General features: G+C 34.4%; 1 protein-coding gene across 12 annotated transcripts in view; it reads left to right on the top strand.

Moving 5' to 3' along the window:
- The window catches only part of Cirl (Calcium-independent receptor for alpha-latrotoxin), a 288,078-nt gene that overhangs the window by 255,301 nt on the left and 11,459 nt on the right, over positions 1 to 21,318 (top strand). For 9 of the 12 annotated variants that reach the window (XM_053763257.1, XM_053763256.1, XM_053763251.1 and 6 more), the window contains 13 exons: positions 9,643 to 9,832; positions 12,967 to 13,073; positions 13,562 to 13,773; positions 14,494 to 14,632; positions 15,152 to 15,283; positions 15,845 to 15,986; positions 16,638 to 16,786; positions 17,108 to 17,197; positions 17,598 to 17,728; positions 18,865 to 19,024; positions 19,572 to 19,739; positions 20,204 to 20,326; positions 20,645 to 20,832. In XM_053763257.1, the coding sequence (XP_053619232.1) occupies positions 9,643 to 9,832; positions 12,967 to 13,073; positions 13,562 to 13,773; positions 14,494 to 14,632; positions 15,152 to 15,283; positions 15,845 to 15,986; positions 16,638 to 16,786; positions 17,108 to 17,197; positions 17,598 to 17,728; positions 18,865 to 19,024; positions 19,572 to 19,739; positions 20,204 to 20,326; positions 20,645 to 20,832 (1,931 nt within the window). The remainder of the gene's footprint in view (positions 1 to 9,642; positions 9,833 to 12,966; positions 13,074 to 13,561; positions 13,774 to 14,493; positions 14,633 to 15,151; positions 15,284 to 15,844; positions 15,987 to 16,637; positions 16,787 to 17,107; positions 17,198 to 17,597; positions 17,729 to 18,864; positions 19,025 to 19,571; positions 19,740 to 20,203; positions 20,327 to 20,644; positions 20,833 to 21,318) is intronic. The other 3 variants (XM_053763258.2, XM_053763253.1, XM_053763250.2) reach the window with 1 other exon arrangement.

Below are 21,318 nucleotides of genomic sequence, written 5' to 3'. Positions count from 1 at the left end.
CTGATGCAAAGGGTAGCACCCTATTTCCTTCCCTGGGCTGAATTTTTGTACACAATGTAAGTACTGAATTTATTTATTGCTATTGGGGGGTTAAAAAATAAGCCACTAAGAAAGCGTTATTTATTATACTATAAAATAGTGAGGGATTTGAGTTTGGAGGAAGATTGATATTTACTTATTTTGTTTTTAAATTTTTATTTAAAATCTGTCCCATGCTACATAAGTATAAAATTGATAACAAACTGAAGGTGTTAAAACATTTGAGTCTTTAGTATCTGACAGTTTGCGCGGGAAAACGGAAGTAACTTACTACTTATGCTTACTTAATTGATTTTTTAAAATCTACTCTTACTCTACTTGATTAAATTTCAATAGATATAAGCAGTTTCCTATTTATATACTCTACTGTTATGTTGTAAACATTAATTAATAACAAAACATGTATTTGCGAAATAATTTAAAAGGTTAAAATCACTACATACTTAGTATAAAACAAGTCGCTTCCCGCTGTCGCGATCTTTAGATCTTTACAACTACGAGACGGATTTTGATGCTATTTATTTAAATAGATAGTATGGTTACTGATAAATCTTTAGGTGTATAATTTATTATGGTTTATCCGAGCGAATTTGGAACAGGCCGCTTGTATTATTATATAAAGTCATGAAGGCTAGTCTTGAACGTCGTCGAAGTTAGAATTATTATCAGCTAAACTTTTCCTCTAATCATAATGATAATCACAAAGAGAACTCGAGGTTTTGACGAATCCAACTCGGATGAAGGCTCCAAGTTGATCCGATCCGGAGGCCCGAGACCCTCGATTGAGGAAAAAATCTTATTTGACACCCTCTCACCTCCCTCTTTACGCGTCGAGAGGTAAATTGTGTGCAGTTTTTGGGTTTGTTTAGTGTGGATACAGACATTTTGTGATCTATAGAAACATTCGTATAATTTTCTAAAAAAAAGTATAATACATGATAAAGTTAAATTTGTAATTCATTTCATTCAAAATATGTGCGCACGCCCGCAAATTTGTGTTTGTACAAAAGTTATTTTGTAAGTATTTAAACATCTGGAAAATGGTACGGAAGTTTCAACGCAACGCGAGTCGCACTTGACTTTGTTTAAAAAAATATAAGACACCAAGTCAAATATACTGTTATACATTTTCGCCATCACACCTGCCGTCTTAAGATTTATTTTTTTTATTTGAACAATAAACCCTCTCCACGATTGTAGACGAAAGAAAAATGAAACCGCTTATGCAGGCGGCTACTCTATACGAAACGTGACCAGGGGTGCATACATAGCACGGAGGAAACTGTTAAAAAATCCCCTCAGGACCAGGGTACAGCCGCGAAGAAAGGTGTTACACCCGGAAATTGCCTAGCACAGACATTTCATGTTTCGCATTCGCAATTGTTAAGATTTTATGTAGAATTGAATAATTGCGTTACTGCAATTTATCAAATTGTATTAATTTTTCAATTTTCTTAAAATTCAAACGAACAGTTTTTTAAGCTAAATAAAAACGATAAATAACCAGATTTTTGTTACCATTTAAGACATCGATATCACGGCAATAGGAAAATGTACCAATTTTTATTTTAAAATTAAGTTAATTCCTAGGAACATGTATTAAAAATTATATCTTTATAAAACCATAAATTGTACTTGGTCGCAAATAAAAAGTTATCAAGGCAAATAATTTATTGCCACTGAATATATAAATGTATGAATAAAAAACAAAGCGATAAATTTACATAGCGAGACTATTTATACATACAATAATTATAAATTAATATAGAGAAAGCAATAAATAATGCTCCACGGGGGTTTTTATGTTTGTCAAAGTGATATGTTATATGACTTAATATAGTTTTGGTTTTGTTTTTACGAGACAAAACTAATATTTGTATGTACTCGACTTTATCGTGTATCATAACCTCACTTTTCTACTGTAACATTTCGTTTTTAAGTGTTAACATAAATCAAGATAAACTTTGATTTCAATTTAATTAACATTTATGTCCGAGATTTGTCTTTTTTTATTGAAACAAGGTTCGGAAATTTATTGCTCTATAAGTTTCGTCTAATGCTTGTGCATTACAATTAATCTGAATTCAAATGACAATGAAATATTGAAATCAAGGTAATTTATTAAGTTAATAAATTTTAAACCTAACTTGATAAATCTAATTTGTATACATAGTTCAGCTGTTTTTATCGAAGTTATTAATTTCGTGTTCATCCAATTGCTTTACATGATGGTTATCAGATCAATTAATAAACCCATTTTTATTTTATTATTTTTTGAACATTAAATTTTAATCCCTACTTAATATAAAACAAAGTCCACGCAACGTATTTTGATGCATCTCTCACTGATACACAAAGTCAAAGATTATTTATTTGCCAAAACATGAGTTTACTTTTATTTACATTGTAGTGTTAAAAGACAAAGAAGAAAGATATTTATACAATTGATTCCTAAAGCTTTATAGACCTCGTGTGAAGCCGGGCCGGGTCGCTAGTCAGAAAAAAAAATATACTACTGCATTTTCTTTAAAGAAAATTTTCTTTATAAAATTTCTGTCTCACCTGTACCGCAACACCCTTGTTGCATGCGAACGATTTACGCCAAATCTCGTAAGACACATAAACTTTCCCTTCAAGGGATTCCATCCCCTAAGGACCACGGAACAAGTTATATATTACTATCCACCTATGTATTCATATACAAAGTTATTGAAAGAGGGTAGATGATGTCTCAATTAGGATCTTGTCCATTCGAACGTAATAATCTTGTATGACAATGAAAAAGTATGGCTAGAGTTAAGGGCCACTTGTCTGTCTGTTTATATTTGGTTACGTTTTGTATATTTGTATTATAATTTTAGTAGTAATCGCATATTTTAATTTAAAAATAAAACTTTAGTGGAACAGAATAAAAATATACCCATATATATATTCAGTAAAAAAAATGATTCCACAATTTTCTCACAAATTCGATTGTAAATTTGTCTTAAGTACGAGCTAACAACGCAAAATTTAAACGATCAACACGACTATCTATCAGCTGATACCCAATCAAAATAAACACAGGTATTTACATCACCGGAGGACTCCGACATGATGTTCATCTTTAACAACTCTGCTAAACAAATGAGGTTAACACATCGTAAAGCCGATTAAATAGCTGTTTCCGCATCAAATCGTTTTATTTTTACTCGTGGACCACAACTTACGTCCCTATTCGCTTATATCGCGAACAAATCGAGACGATTCCGAAAATCGTAAAACAAGCAGTAAACCTTTCGAGTCGGGTCTCGGTTTGCAATCGATTTGATGTCGAGTCGGCTCAGCGGGCCCGAAAACTGGCAATTTTAGTGTCTCTAAATCTTTTAAATTTCGAATGAGAGCGATTGAGATATTGTGCATAGATTGTGGATCGTAGAATGAATTCTGTTTTTTAAAACCAGCCAGCATTTTAGTTCGAGTAAACAAGCGACAAATCTTTTCGGTATCGATTTGTTGTCGACTTAAATCAGTGGTTGTCGAAACTTAGTACTTGTGAAATGTTTGTTGTTTATGTTTTGCACGTACAAAACAGAATAAGTAAAGGAACTACAAAAGTAACGAAAAGCTGAATGAATGCGCTAAGTAGTTTTGGAATAAACTAAAATATTAGGTACTAATTTATTTATTTGTGTTGTTTTGAACGAACATAAAATTTACCGAATAACGGATCATACTGTACAATTGTAAATTCATTATAATGCATGAAAATAACAATATCCTTCAATCTCAGTTTTGCCTCATTAGGTATTTCCTTAAGCAAAATCATAATAGCATCAGATTTGATGTCGTCTATATACTCAATGTGCTTTTAATATTCTTTCATTTTAATTACCATTGCATTGCATTAATGGAGGATAAAAAAGAAATAATGCCAATAAAAAAGATTAACCGATTGCTTTATTTACTTTAAAACAATACCGTACATTTTGTAAGTAAAAATCGTCATTACCGAATCAAAGGCTGAGCCGGCATTGGCTGTTACCCAGTTTCCGCGAGGAAAATATGCAAATTCAAGTAATTAAATCAACGGACCCTATTTGCTGGCCGAAATTGCCAACGGTTATTTTGAGTTACTTTTGCACTTTTAATTTGACTTAGTTTTAAATATTTTCAGTTTTGAACGCAAAAGAATAAACCTGAATTCAAATTTGGAATGCTTAGAAAATTTGAGCGCAATATAAAAAAATAAGTTGGTAACGTTTCTATATTTATTTGAAATATAGAAACGTAACGTTACGTAGAATTTAAAAAGTTTGGTTTTTGTATTTGATGAAAAGTGTTGTAGGCAGGCGTTATAAATGTATTGTACTATTTCTAGTATGTTCCCAATCCCAAAATAATAACACATTAGAGCCCATAATTTATGGTACCAAGAATGCTGACAGCGTTTTCTAGTTCATTTTGTGTTGTGCTATCAAAATCCATAGAGGGGAAATCAAATGCGAGACGAATAAAAGGGGTGTTACCTGATACTAAAATGGAGTGCGGTGTCTTTATACCAAGGGCCGCCAAGAGGATACCGCCATAAAATATACCGTAAAACGGCATTTCAATTTGTCGCCCGAACCTAACCGGAGGCGTAGTGATTGCTATGATTTGTACCGATATTACGCCGAAATGGAGCACCTCTAAGTAGCACAAAATTCGAACGTAAATTCCAAATTCAAAAATAAATCTGATATTAAAAACAGCAATATTATTGGAGGAAAGCATTTTAAATTCAGATTCGAATTATAAAGGTGTTCGAAAAAGCGACTTAAGATCTTTTGCCACTTAATATAGCACGATTATATTTAAATTAAATTATATTTTTGATTTTCATTTCCTAATCGTGCTATTCATATAATATTTCATTATTTATAAAATAACGGAATTATATAATTTCGCACCCTAAATCGCAAATCCCCAAAAATTCCATTAACGTAACCCCCGTGAAGTTTCAGCGTAATCCATTCGACCACTACTGTCGATTAACGAGACAAAATTAAATTCGTCAGGAAACCAATATTGTTACATCTGTGGCCGTAATAAAACGCACAGCAAGCGGAATTGCGCCATATGCAATTTATTATAATGTTTATTTTCATATAGTAACAACAAAATGCAAAGACTTTCGACATTGGGATATCAAATGACAACCGCATGTACGGCTAACGAGATCCTATTATACTGACATTTTTACATTTCGTATTAAACAACGGAGATTCACCCTTAATGTCGTTACATTTAGAAATATTCAGAGACAAAGTTATCTTTGTTGCACGTTTAGGGAATCGCACTGGTAATTATATGGCGTTTGAAAAAGGAATTGTATTCGCTTAGATGTGTGCGTGTAATATTCGTGTGACGTACCCTAATAATGAAATGCAACTGGCCATTCAACTGGGTAAAAAATAAAATGTATGCAATTATTAATCGATTAATGATATTAATAACGAGATTTACAGTTTTTTCGGTCGTTCATCGTTCATTCGGTGACGTCACAATACATTACAGTCATACCAGCTTCATATAAAAAAATGTTTTTAACATCAGAAAAAAGTGTCTGATTTGACTAGTTGAAGAACAGCGAATTTGAGCTTTGGAATTATGGTAGGAAATGACGTGCTAAAAAACCTTGCATTGTTTTATTTTTTAAATTTGGAATTATCATGAAATAACTTATTTTGAATACTATTTTCCACACAACTACAAGAATTAAATCATAGACAAAGTTTTTGTTTTGTCGCCACACATACCTATTTATTTGAAAACTACATAGTAACTTTTTCCAAATCTGTGACAATATTTTCAATAAGTGACAAAAATATGGACAAAAAATCGTAGATATATTGAATAACATTCTATCCCTAATATAATAACCCTTTCATACCTTAATTGTTACACCTAACAATGCGTATCGTCCAAATTGAAGTAATAAATTCACGTCCAAATTCTTAACACATTCCTTTGAAAAAATAATTACAGTACCCCCTTAGTAAAATATCTTGTAAATTGTTTAGGCCCTTCATATTCGAGAATTGGGCACCTCTCGAATAAATCATTTTTATTACACCACGCTCACACCCTCGCCAGGGAGTGACTAGCTATTTTGCCCAATTTTTACATCGATTTAAAATAGTTCCTGGATAGTATTCGATTCTAGGAAAATTGATGTTCGCGTGTTGAGATCTTATCGATTGTCTTGAAAAACACGAAAGACTTAATGATTTTATGTTACATTTTATTTTACTAAACTTGTACCTATTATTATTCCTGCATTATTGATGTTTCGAAATTTGATTCATTAACAAAAAACCTTTATTTACATAAAAAACTATTTTTTATTATTTAAGTAATCTTACAATATCTTAAGTACTTAAATTGTTATTAAATCAAAATAGATATATATATATAGATGTGTCTTAAAAGCAATAAACACGGGCACGTTACGAATACATATAAATTTTTATTCTTCGACAAGTTTTAATGACTGTAAGGCATTCGAGTTACAGAAAGTTGGCCTAACATCATGGAATATTGATAACTTGCTGTATCGATAAAGTATATATCGACTTCATAACTTGAGCACACTTAGTGACCTCGGTGTACCCAGCGATGTTAACTATTTATCGATACTTTACTTAAATTGTCGTTTTATTTTTGTTATTAGCCAGTTTTTATTTAGTTAGTAGTATTTAACAAGTAAACGGACGTTTCCTTATTAAATATTCGCTGGAATATGTATAATGAACTCATCATATAGCATATAGTACTCGTATGTTACTCAACACTAACATATATATTTCAAATATTACTTAATTTTAACTGAATGGGTGAACTATATGAATGATTAATTAGTTTATTAAAGAACAACAAACAGCTACAAAGTGCAAAATAGTCTTATTAACTAGGTGCATAATTTTGTAACAACATATTATTATAAAACAATATATTATTATAAAATCTCTGAATTACGTGGTTGTAATTTAGAGATTTTATAATAATATATTGTTGTTAAACAAGTTGCTGCTAGTGGGTTGAAATCATATCACATTAGGTACATCTAATAATATATAGTCATCACATCGTTTTATAGAAACAGCTGTCAGTGTCCTTCATAGAATTAGTACCTACTAATTCCATGGTGTCCTTAAAAATATTTTGTTATGAACACTTCTAAATATAGCTATTTGATATTAAAATTCATGTAATCACTCAAGCAGACATCGTTAATGTAGTAAAAACAATAAATTAGTAAGAACTACAGTAATTACAGGTTCCATAGGGTAATTGAATTCCTAAAGGATTTTAAAATTGAAATTGCTTTCAAATTATAGCAATTATTATTATGATGACCGACATTTTTCCAAAATATCGATGTAATCGAGAGCCAGTAATTTTATTGTGCACATCACTTTTTGTTACTTCCGTGTATTTTCTGTATAGATTTGGAAGTTTGATTTCTGTATTATAATGTAGATTCGATTAATTCGAATAATAGGTACCTGAAAAAAAATCGAATATTCGAAATACAAAAAGGTTCAAATATTTCCAAGCCCTAATGTATATACACTAAAATGTACCAGATAATTTGGCATTCGACATGAATTTTTATAGATTTTTTTATAGAATTAAGTGTATTCCTATTTTTCCTATTTTTAACTTGAACCGGTAATTTTGAAGACAACTATCAGTGTAGAACGAAGAACCTCATGAAGCGGTGAAGATGAAGAACCTTGGCGCGTGTTCACCTGCATTGCACTAGTGAATGTAGTTTTCAGTCACGTTCGCCAGTGCAATGCGAATATACACGTGTTCAACTAACAACACTATTACTGAAATTGAAACTGAAGATATGTGAAGTTTTAAGGGCCAATTTTGGAAAGAAAGAAGGAAGGTTTTGCCCAGCTGACACCAGATAGATGGAACAATCATAGCAAATTAGCGAAATTTTGTATCTAGACCGTGCACGCATCGCGTACTTCAAAAAACATAAATTGTAGAACAAATTAATAATAATGGAGAAAAAAAATATTGTGTTTTAGGTATATGTATGACAACAAAACTGAACATAGAAATCTAACGCTACGTAACAATTATGCTCGTCCGAACACAGTTTTAATTTTCCACGGGAATAGAGATAGAAACAGCCAAATATTTGTCTTTGTGTCGTAAACGAATGACATTTTTTTCCTAGAAATGACAATCCAATAGTAAAACTATTGATTTATTAATCAGTAGTTTTACTATTGGCCACGGCTTTCATACGTTATTACGAGTGCTAATAAATTACTGGTCTTCGGTCAGAACATTCCATATTGTAGCGTTGTTGGTTTAGGCCGCAATACGTGTAGGAATGATATTTCATTATAGAACTATCGATACTATGTATGTGGGCCAGAGATCGCATCGTAAATTGGATCGACTCCACAAGTATCATTTTGTTTATGTAGGGATTTTTTTTGTTGATCTGAATTTTAAAATTACGATAAAATGGTTCGATGGAATTTAAATTCAATGTGTCAAATACAATACTTCTTTACGTTTTAATATTTTTTTCTGTTTTATCTGTGCATTTGACTTCGACAAAAAGATTAGAAGAGAGAACTTGTTTGTACTTATCATAATTTAATGATACCTTGGCCAAAGTTTCACGTCATTAAGGCAAAACAACTCACAAAATCGATATACTAGCTGAACTAAACAAATAAATACTCATTTACCATTCTGAAATTAAACGTGTATGCCTATCCAGTTATTATCTGATTTAGTTCCATAGGCAACCCTCGCTCATTCCGCGGTATGACTTGGCGAAAACGCGTAAACGATCTGTCAGTACCGTCATTAATTTACCAGATTTATTATACCCGATCCTTAGAATATGCACACCTTTTACCCGGTTATTCTAACCATTATTATTCCGATTATAAATCTTTGTAGTATTTCACGCGTCCATTGCGCTTTCCCTCCAATGCGAAATTCGAAGCAAGAAACAACGCGCCAATATGCAGGGCGCCATGCCGAAATATTTTGAATCTGTGCCCGCGTCGGCGATGAGTCGTTCAGAAATTGATTATGAAACGTTGAGTCGACAGTTTTTCGTTTTGTCTTCCTTTCGGATGTTTGTTTTTGAACGAATAAATGCTTCTGAACGGATCAACAATATTGGCGGCTTCTAATTGGATTTATTTGCGGACGCCTGAGCCCATTTTCTGGTCTTGTAGTGTTTTGAATGAATGTAATGAATCATTTGAATGAATGGGGAATTGTTTTAAGCAAATGGTTTTATTTAATATTCTGTTTCTGGGACGATAATTGCTGTTTTGTTTAACTTTTTCTTGTTGTCTTTGATCGAGTTTTCTTTTATCCAGATTAAAGATTGTTCTCTAAATAAAATTAAAGAGTTAATCACGAATGGACATACTTATTTAAGGACATCTAAAAAAAGATACATATTTAGTTGTATAATGAGTTCAAGTCGATCGATTAACCGATTCATCTCTCGATTTAACATTCATATAAATATATCGATTTTCAAACACTTCAAAACTGATCAATTTCTGATTTTTTTCCTTCCAGAGCCAAGATATGAAACAGCGTACGCATGTGAAGGCAAGACGTTGAAGATTGGCTGCAGTGAGGGCTCAGTCATACACCTAATACGAGCAAACTATGGCAGATTTTCCATCACCATTTGCAATGACCATGGCAACACGGACTGGAGTGTCAACTGCATGTCGACGAGGAGTTTACGGGTTTTACATAGCAGGTTAGTATCTAATCCTGATGATGATGTCCGACCGAATTAAATAATGGCGATTTTCTACCCCGTACACAAAAGATGGATGGATGACGGCTTATATTATAGTTTACAGTTCCCGTATTTTGGCGGATTCGGTATTTGCTCATTTTTTCATGCGGTCTGTCTGTTCGTTTTCACGGATAAACCGATTTTGATGAAATTTTGTATGCATGTAGTTAAAAACCCCCGTTCAAATATAGACTATCAACCCCCAAATTACTTTAACGAGGGGTGTTTTTATGAAATTCATGTTTGTTTCAAATTCAGGCGGGAGAAGCCGCGGTCAAGAACGAACAACTAGTTGACTTTGACGTTGGCTGACTTTACCCCGCGCGCAGTCGTAGTATAATCAAAATGGCGTACTTTTTGTTTTTCTGCGCAGGCTAAAGTTAACGTCAAATTAGAAATCCCAAAATTCATAATGACCAAAACCAATGTTAGCCTGGAGATTCGTCAATCGAAAGATAATCACGCCCGTGACGAGGCGTAGACATTCAATTTCTGTCATTAGCGTGAGCGGACTGATAGTGCCATAGTATAAGCTAAATATAGTATGATATCCCGCGTGTAGTTGAGGTTTTGAGTATGTTGTACAATACGAGGCTATAATAAGACACTGGAATGAAGTACCTAGCTGATCACTTTCACTAACATAATTAATATTCATTAAGATTTATGAGTTGATATTTATTTTCTCTATATTTCAATTTTGCTGCACAATACAGTATTGTATTGTTCACCTATAGCAGCGGTAATAAGTATCTCCACATATAGCACAATCTTTACGTGAAAGAACAAACAAACACAATTTCACATTTAAATAAAATAAAATAAAACAATTTCATTTTTCATTACATTTCCAATATGTTTGAATATAAGTGGAAGTCGTATCCAGGATTCACATATGACATAGGCCGTCAAGGTTCGACATATTAAGCCCTATATATTTATATATTACGACCTCGGTGGCGCAGTGGTAAAGTGCTTGCCTCAGAACCGAGAGGTCCCGGGTTCGATCCCCGGTCGGGTCATGATAGAAAATGATCTTTTTCTGATTGGCCCGGGTCTTGGATGTTTATATATATATATATGTATGTTATAAAATATAGTATCGTTGAGTTAGTATGCCATAACACAAGTCTCGAACTTACTTTGAGGCTAGCACAATCTGTGTGATTTGTCGTAATATATTTATTATTTGTATGAGTGAAGTTGGCGTACTAACTCACTTTTGCTGCGACCGTGCAGTTTATTGGCAATCTCTCGCGCTAACGATATCAACTTGGGTGTAGAATATTTAATTTTCGGCAATTTTCGCCAATCCCCGACACTTCCCGACCGTTAGATTATGTCGTCGTTTACATTCGAGTCAGCTGTAGACTATGGCTTTACATAATTTGTATTGTCATCGTTTGAATTCTTGATACACATTAATGAACTAAACTGTCAACCAGTGTGCAGGTTTCCTCGCGATGTTTTCCTTCACCAAGTGACTATGAAACCACTACGACCTGATTTGCGACTACTTACCACTAGAAGTGGGTAGGAATGTAAAAGTCATGTCAGATGCCTTTAGGCGACTATCCTATTACTAATGACATCTGACTAACCATTGTAACCACTGTTAGCAATAACACACTCGAAGAAAGAAAGAAAATATGTGACTCTAGTCATCATAGTAAACATTCTAAGAATACATGTTTAATTGTACTTAAATAAATAAATAAAATATTTATGTAAGTAAACCTACAGTTTGTTGCCTATATCTAGATAATCGTACAATTAAAGGCAATTAAAGAAACACTTTAAATATTACGTATCTAATCGAATCATCCACGCTTATTAAGTACTATAAAATATAAATATCTATGCCTTAATTAAAAATAATAATTCATAAAAAAACAGCAATGCCAGTAGCTAAGGACGTCCATATAATAAAATTATAACACTCAAATTAATTAAGCGAAAAAATATATCCGGTCCGTAGGAATCGATGAATATTTGATTGGATCATCAAACGGCCCGAGATGTTTTGATCGCCATTAATTCGATAAAGAATATCGTGTAATATGACACTGGCCAGTAATTGGGATGAGATTTTAAGAAAAAAATAATATCAAGAGTTTCAAAACTTTTTCGTGTGTTCTATTTGAATCTTTGAAATTTTGTGCCAGAATGAAACGGTTATTTTCATTTTAGGTTATTGCATCTTTTTTTTTTTTGTTGCATTTATTTTGAAACTATTCCAAAAATATTATTGAGAAATCGTAGATTTTGGTGAGTTATGTGATTCAGTGTCGATATTCTAGATTTAGATATACCTAAGTTAAAAAAATATATTAACTAATCGAAAGTAAATCTCATTGGTTAATTCAAGCTAACTCTATCGATATTCATAGATAATTTTCTTTGAGAAATATTTTTATTGAAATCGAAGCTCCGACCATAATATATAAACTCCATTTTCTCTGTGTGTATTAAACACACATCTATTGCAGAATATTATTTCTATAAAATCTTTGTTACTTAGAAAATTATATTTCAAACCAGTCCAATAATGATGAAGTCATTTGGTTCTAATAAAGAGAAATAAATTATACCTATGTATATAGTAATGAACAGTCGACTTTTGTATAAATTGGTTCGTTCACAGCGGGGGCTGTGGAGGCAAATAAAATTCGAATACCATTTCGCATTTTATTAGTTTAAATTATTTTTTGACAATTGAAAAAAAAATATTGATTTATGATTTATTTCCTTTAAAATAATTAAAGCCGAAAATTTGTTGTTTCGTTTATTTTATATAATCTCCAAACCAAATTATTTTGTGCGCTTTGATTTTAATTTAGAACAGCAAAAGTATAATTATGTAAGAACATTAAAAAACATAATTTTGAAAAGCATACATAGGCTAGCCTATGTACGCTTTCATTTCAAACTCTCTTATTTGGGCGTTTTCTCGGTTACTTCCTAATCCTTAGAGCGCCGAAGCCTACATTTTCTTCACAAGGTCTTTAGCATCCTTAGTTATTAGAACATTGGCACGCATATTCTTAACATTCGCACTGCAATAACTAACCTTGTTCATTTCTACCTTACAGATGTAGCATGCATCAAAACTGTAGTATATTGGCGAGCACCAACATGTTCGGCGACCCGTGTCCGAACACCCTCAAATACCTGGAGGCGCATTACCAATGTGTGCCAGGTAAGTTCCTCCTTACATTTTAATTATATTCCACAGACTTAACTCACTTTATCGTCGCCTTCAACATTCAAATGGAGAAGAAATCTTCGCAAACTGTACTGCAGCGTTTTCTCCACAAACGTCAATTTACAAAATATTCATTCCTCATTCCTCAAAATATTCATTCATCTTGGGACATTTATTTTTCTTTTCAGTGCTGAACTAAATAAATGACCCATAGAAGGCTAATGCCCCAAATATAAGGACAAGAACTGACTAATATTAATGTGTTCTTAACATAATTTACCTAAGATTGTAAAAAAGAAAATAAATCAACCCAAAATACTTACATACTCAATGTTAACCTTCTTCTGCGCTTTGGAAGACGGTAAACTTAGTTTTGAGTAAATTTTTGACGTCAATATATTTCATCCTAAGTGGAAAAAAGAATTTTGAATAGATTGACAATTAAATGATTAGTTTATTCAACAATTTCTTAAAATTTCCAGCGTCAACAACAAGCACAACCAACCGCCCATCGCCGCCATGGCTGATCACGTCCCAGCCCACAGTCTGGCGGTCCACCGCACCACCAGTTCCCAAGAGCCCGGTGCAAACCCAGCAGGGGGAGAGGAAGAAGCCCACGGTCATCACTCCACCTACCTTCAGGCCGCACATTACTCTACCGCCTGAAGTGAAGCTGGGTGATGTAGGAACTAAGGTTAGTCACGTTATTTACATATCTAGTATAAAAGTCTGCATATTTGCAAAGATCATCGGCAAATTCGGTATAGTCTCATCCTCATACTCAGCCTTTGAATACCGGTAAAAACAGAATTAAGTCAAAAGCACTCAGACAAAAGGCCTAACTGCAGCCCTCAAAGAGAGTAAGCAAAAAGTAATAAGCTGGCAAAAATCATTTTTCCCATAACGGACAAACAGACGCACTTTCACATTTATAGTAACTACTCGTACCAAATGAGTATAGTAGTTTTCATAAACCATCATTAGCTTCCGATGAAGGAAAACATCGTGAGGAAACCTACACACTGGTTGACAGTTTAAGTTAACTAGATGCGACTACTTGCCATTAAATATTGACAGGTAGTCGTAAATGTCATGCCAATAAAGGATGTTATAAAAATACAGTTAAAAATAATTGGCAAATTAAAAATGTAATCTGTAACATGAGGTAATTAGTAAGATTAATTTATATACAACAATTTAATAAAATATTAGTAAAGATAAAAAAAGTGACAGTGACAGAACAGGTTGTAAATGTCATGTCAGATGCCTTTAGGCGACTGGAATAAAATCAGACACCAGTGTTAGCATAACAACACACTCGATAACGAAGAAAGAACATTAATAATATTTGAAATCGGATATAGAACACAATTTTGATGCCACAAATCTGATGAAAAAAAAAAATAATTTGCAGGCAACGACGCGCCAGCCAGACACGTCATCAGAGCGGGATCCCCCGCAGACTCCGCTGGACGTGCCCGAGGTCAAGGAGGAGCCGAAGGTGGACCCTGACAGCACCAGGAACGACAAGCCCAACAAAGACGATGATATTGGTAACTTGCTGAACATAATGGCTTTTGAACTTTTATGACTGATGGCACTGCATGCAATTTTATATTCTAATTTAAAAACCGATTATGACTAAATCATGAAATTAGTACGGATTACGGATTACCATCCGTAGAACCTAATAATTCCATCCAAAAGAGAATTCAAATTAAAATACTTAATTCAAAACGCAATCTTTGACATAAAAAATTGTTATCATCAGGTGATCTTATTGCATTCATCACGTGACCAAAGTCAAATTTTAAATTAAATTACATAGGATTTCTCCAAGCTAAACAGTACTTAGCTACAAATTTATCCATCGTGATGTCGTGTTGCTCCTATGAACCACGTGTGAGTCTTGTTTCAGTACTTGGTCGTTACTATCGTAGACTCGACATTTTTCATCATTATTTCCGATATAACTCGCCTTATAGTGTGAGATAATATGGTTATTAAATACTTAGTCAGATTGATCATTCAACCATACATACACTCACAAAACCTAATTATTTATCTTTCAGTAGCAGTAACGGAGGAAACTATCCACTGGCCCGTGAAGGATGAAGACTCGGACGCGACGTCTGCAGACCACATCCCGCCAAAAGAGACCAGACCCAACACGGACATGGAAGACGATATTGAAAAGATGTTCTGTAAGTCCACTTGACTACTTTCTATTAAAGATATTAGATATCTAAGAAAAATATAGAAAGTAGGTAATAAACTACAATCACAGAAACAAATGTACATTTCTTTCTGTGATTGCATATTTTCTTTCTAGATTTATTGATCTTGAATTGGAGTATGTTTATTTCTGTGATTGCAGAAAGACAGGAAGGGGGGGAGGGGGCAGTGATTTTCTTTCTAGATTGATTCATTGATGTCTGCTATTTCGTTTAGAATACCAAAAGTTAAGAAAACTGGAATTTAGAAACTGGTTTTCTAAAAAGCTTTTTCTTTTTACCTGAAACAATCCTACTAATGGCGAAAGTTTGTGCGGATGTGTATATGTATGTATATTTGTTATTCTTTCACGCAAAATTTACTGGACCGATTGTTGTGAAATTTGGTACACATGTATGATATATCGTGGAATGACACATAGGACACTTTATATCCTGAAATTCCCACGGGAGCGAAGCCCCGGCGCACCGTAGTAGTTCTAATGGTATTAACTGCATTAATTCGATTTATTTATTGAATGTTATTTACAGCCACAAGTTCGACGGTGAACCTGGGTAGACGAGCGTACTGTCCCCAGGTGAACGCTCGAGGTCTACATTGGAACTGGACCGTGGTCAACACGTATGCCGTGCAGCCGTGCCCCGGGGGCGCCAGTGGACTGGCCAAGTGGAAGTCAGTATATTGACGAATGCTAAAAATTATTTTGATTGTTATTATTTACGACTTTCTTGTATTGTCTATTTAACTTATATGTATATGTGTCTGTCTGTAGAATGCTATAATCGATCTTTCTAAGTGTGAGGCTCCGCTGTGCTCCGTTGTCTATTGTTGTCGCACACTCACAAAGTTATCTAACTTTCTGAGTGTGCGACTTCGCTTTGCTCAGTTTCCATAGGTTTTGACACTGACGTGGATTGACGTACGTCGAATCTACATACAATTTCTGTTTTATCCGTCGACGGGTGTCAAAATAACAGAGCACGACTGAGCAATGCCGCGCTCTGTAGAGCGGGTGACACCGGTCAGGTCAATTTTAACGTTGACTTAAACCTGCAGGCCGCTGACGTTTGTACAAAATGGCGTACTTTTCGTCTTTCTGCGCAGGTTAAAGTTAACGTCGCAATGCATATAGCACTATGAAACAATCTTTATTACGTCTTTTTAAAAGTACTACGTTCTTAAATTTTGGTCAAATGTAACATGTAATTCTGAAGATAGACTCACATCATTTACGGGCTAAATTTACAGTTTTCACAATGACTTAAACTTTACAAAAGATTTATGTTTATATATTATGTTTACATATATTTATGTATTTTCCAGATGCACACTGATCCCATACCAACACATGGATGAAGACCGCACTAGACGACGCAGCAACCTGCAATCTGGAGAGAACTATCACGACCTAGGTCTAGACCAGGCCAACGATAGGCTGATTTCTAGACTCGGATCTGATGCTTTACTTAAAGGTAATTTGAACAGAAACTCCTGAGAATTTCTTACTTACTTTGGTACTGTCTTTTCAACTCTTTAGTTTTATGTGTTCGCGTGTTGTGTGCGTTTCTCCTGAATACTGGCTATACATTATCACTGAACATGACTCTGCATACATTGCTGGCTTTCATTGCGGTATATAAAAGCACTCATTTCATACTACGTAATGTACGCGCATTCGCGTCGGCATGTGCCCGAGTTCGGCGATAGTTTGGAGCGAGTATTAAAGCCCAGGGAATATAAATTTAATTTTTACAAATAAAATATTTTCTTAGCGCTGTATTATCTATCATCAGGTCGAGATGGAGATTCACCTGATCACATCATCGACTATAGGGGAAGTCTAGAAGTTCAACCGAACCAACATCCCACTAGTGACATCTATGGTAAGAAAATCAACAATTTACTAGCTTACTAGCCCGGCTTCGCACGGGGTCATATGTATGTCTGAATGTATGTATGAAACCCATTTGTATAACCTTCATGAATAAACTATTTAAATATCAGTGGAAACTGCATCAAAATCCGTTGCGTGGTTTAGATGAAAAAAAATAGATTATTTTTCGAATCTGATATTCTATTGAAAGTTGCACGATATTTTGTTAACCATCTTAAAAAAAGATGTGGTTCCTAAGACAACGAGCTAGCGTAGCCAAGTGAGGTAAAACATTTCTATATAATTAAAAAAAGGACTTAAACAAAGACCTCATACAAAGAGTAACGTTGTAAAATGGGGAACACGAGGTGGAACTGATAAATTGTGTACATAATAATTGTAATTTCCAGTGGATTCGGTACCAGAATGGCATGGCGCAACTCCAGACTTGAGCGAGTGTCGCTCGGTGTGGCTCAACAGCCTCGAGGCGCGTGTTAAAGAGGGCGAGAGTCTGCTCAGCATCAGCAACGATCTGGCTCAGGTATTTTTTTTTTTATTCAAAGAACATTGATAGATATTGATTTCTATGCCATTTGTAACAAGTTAAGAGTTTTTGGTGAGATGGATGGGGTGCTTTAATGGAGTCATGAAGCTCATTGATGAGAGGACGGATGCAGAAATATATAAGAGGCATGCAGACCTCCACATAAACAAAATTGTCAATTTAAAATAAGTTTAATTTTATGGGAATGTATTTACAAATGATAATATGGACTGTTTGTCTGGAATAAACAACTTTTTATTTTATTTACCTATTTTATTGATAATCTTCGAATAATACCGCCTAATATATCTCGCCATATTCGAACTTCTATTCATGAGCACAATACGCTCAGGGGTTTTAAATCGTTTAATTTAAAACAAATGTTTAAAACTATTCATTTTTTATGTGATTATTATGGGTTTATTGCCTGGAAATAAAAAAAAAATTTTTTTTTCGTTATAATAAGTTTAAATTTTAAGACAATTGCTACAACAAGAATCATAGCTAGGTACAGCGCACACTAATGTCATTTATTACTGATAACTGAAAAAAATATTCATGAAAGATTCACAGAAGAAAGGTTAAAGTTATTAATATTTTTGACGTGACAACGTCTTAAATTAGGTTGCGGCTGGGAGTCACTTATGAAAAAGTGTAACGCCCGGTAACGTTACGATGAGTCACCGAGGGAGAGAGACGCAAGGCATTCGGCGGGCCTCTCTCTCGTTTCGTTTCGTTTAGTAAACAAAATATATTTCTATAGTTAAAATTTGTGCAATTCTTATTTTCATTCAATTCCTTGTTCCTATTGTGCAATTTAATTATATTCATATCAATAAATATTCTACCGAGAAAAAGACGTTGTCACGTAAAATCTTCGCCCGTAAAACCGACTTTACAGGCAACCATTTTTTTTCTTTACTTACGTATGTACCTTTAGAAGCGACTGTAACTATATTTACACATCATTCTATGGTAAGGCATGTTGAGTCTAAGCGTTTTAAGATTTTATGTATCAATTTACACGTGTTTTTTGCAAATAAAATATCTTTTATTGGGTCAGTGCGAGCCGCACACTAAGCCACCACATTTTAATAAAGGTACAGCTTTAGCATAACTTTATGTTGTTTCAGGTGACGTCATCTAAAACCCTGTACGGAGGAGACATGATGATCACCACCAGCATCATGAAGAAGCTAGCTCAAGGCATGGCTCGAGACGTTAAAACTTTCCCCGACGCCCGCCAGAGGGAGGCCCTGGTCGCTGACATGCTGCTTGGGGTCATTAAGACTGGTGAGTTCACTTGTTTATTGTCATTGAACATATAGCGTATCTATAATGGGGAAAGGTGGGGCGTTTGCCCCACCTTTACTTGAGTAAAAGTAATTTCTTTATGTTAGAGGTATTTTGTCGAATTCACGATAAAACTTGACGTTTACACGTAAAGCTTTGATGAAGTTTTACGCACTACTTGATTGCCGTAGATTCTTAATGAAAATTAGTCTTAACTTAATAATATATATTTTTTTACTGAGATACAAGCAAACAAATTCTCACTAATTCATTCTAATCATTGAAAAATTGTAAATAGAATAGCTATATTGTTTTTTTTTTTTTGATAGAACGTGGCTTTGGAATGTTTACTAAATCCCAAGCATATTTTCATAGAATTTCAAGAAGTGGGCCCAAGACCACACGCCTTTTCATATATGCATATAGGTCAATATATTTTCTTTCGACTTGTCTCTGTTGCCTTCAATAATAGAAGGCAACAGAGATAAAATAGAGTCTTGCATAATCATAAAATATAGAAAAATAAATACATTTTGTTTATTTTCAGGTTCGAACCTTCTAGAAGACAACCAACGCGCCTCGTGGGCGGACTTGAGTGCCGAAGCCCAGAACCGCGCAGCCAGCGCGCTGCTGACGCAGCTGGAGGAGAATGCCTTCCTGCTGGCTGATGCGATATCTGAAGAGAAGAATATACTGCAGACTGTGAAGAATATTTGTAAGTATCTTTCTATGCCGATAATAGAATGAAATATCATTCTCTGAACCTAAGACTTTTCGGTTCAAAGTCTTATTCGCTGGATTACCACCGCTTTATGACAATTTTTATGCTATATTCCCGTGACACGTTTGGTATTCTCAAGAAGATAGCTATACTAAATCATAATGACAACTTTATTAAACATTTTAGAAGTAAACAGATGTTAGCAAACCAATATTATTATTTAATTTTCGATCGGGAATTAAGCTTCATATTTACATTATTATAAAAAAGAAGTCGCTATCGCGTCTACCTGTCTGTCTGTATGAACGCGATAAACTCACAAACTACCAGACAGATTTTTGCACGGTTTTCACCAAAGAAAGTAAAGCTCCTGAGGAAGAAGTCTGTGTATTTATTATAGTTATACCCGAGCGAAGCCGGGACGGGACACTGGTAATAAATGTAAATCGATTTTTCAGGTCTGTCGGTGAGAGTGTTGGAAGTAAAGAATGTGGAAGACGAGACCTTCCCATCAGTGACGGCACAGGAACAGTGGAAGGGGTCAGAAGACTCTATCACCATTCCCAAGGCTGCTTTGCATGGTAAGTTATATATTGGACGTATTATATAATCTGTGGTTATACATAAACACGTCACCTTGGATAAGTTACGAGTAGGTATCTCGTCTTTAACGATCAATTATTTTGCATAATGTGAATGGACTGAATACTGGACCAAATTGTAAAGTTTAATTTTCAATTTGTTCAAGTCAAATGATTATATCTCCAAAACAGTAACATCTTCAATAGTTACACCGACAGACGCGTTAAACTTATAACACCCCTTTTTTTGCATCGGGGATTAAAAAGAACGTTGCCCAACTACTTGAACTAGGTTGTCATCCATTTATTTTATTTCAGAAAACCGCCAAGACGGCCTGGTCCGTATCGTGTTCTTTGCCTTCAACCGCCTGGAGCAGATCCTCCCCCCCACCTTCGGGAAGACCCCTCAATATGCAGCTTTCGCAGCCGACACGGCTGCTTCGTCTTCCACCAGCCTCAACTCGGAGAAGGAGAAGAGGAATGTCACCAGGGTCCTCAACTCTAAGGTATGAAGGTTTTTGACGACCTGTAGCCATCATCGATCATCATGCAGGACTGCTAACTGAAGGTCACGATGGAAAATTATAATTTAATATGTTGGATGTTTATCTATGTTTTAACTTTACATCATGACACTTTGAATTTTAAGATACGCTTGAAAAATAAACTTTAAAATACTTTAAAACTTTGACTGAGATTTTACTACAATCTACCCAACGTTAACCCTCTATGAAATGCTGTTGTTGCCTCTCAGCTCCCTTAGTAGTGCGATATCCATGAAATACTAATAAATGGAGTGGTCTTATTCTAAGGCGGAAACGCTATTATGCCACAGCATTATTGCCTATTGGTGCCTATTGCTTGATAGCTTAGAAAAATATCACAAAAATTTTGTTACATTGTCAAAAACGTGAGAGTATAGTATATTCTTATTTAATAATAATTTCGATAGTGGCTCCAATCACTGCAATTTGAATCTCTTTCATACAAAT

This window comes from Plodia interpunctella, chromosome 23, assembly GCF_027563975.2.
Source record: "Plodia interpunctella isolate USDA-ARS_2022_Savannah chromosome 23, ilPloInte3.2, whole genome shotgun sequence".
Lineage (NCBI taxonomy): Eukaryota > Metazoa > Arthropoda > Insecta > Lepidoptera > Pyralidae > Plodia > Plodia interpunctella.
This window is presented reverse-complemented; position numbering and strand designations above follow the sequence as displayed.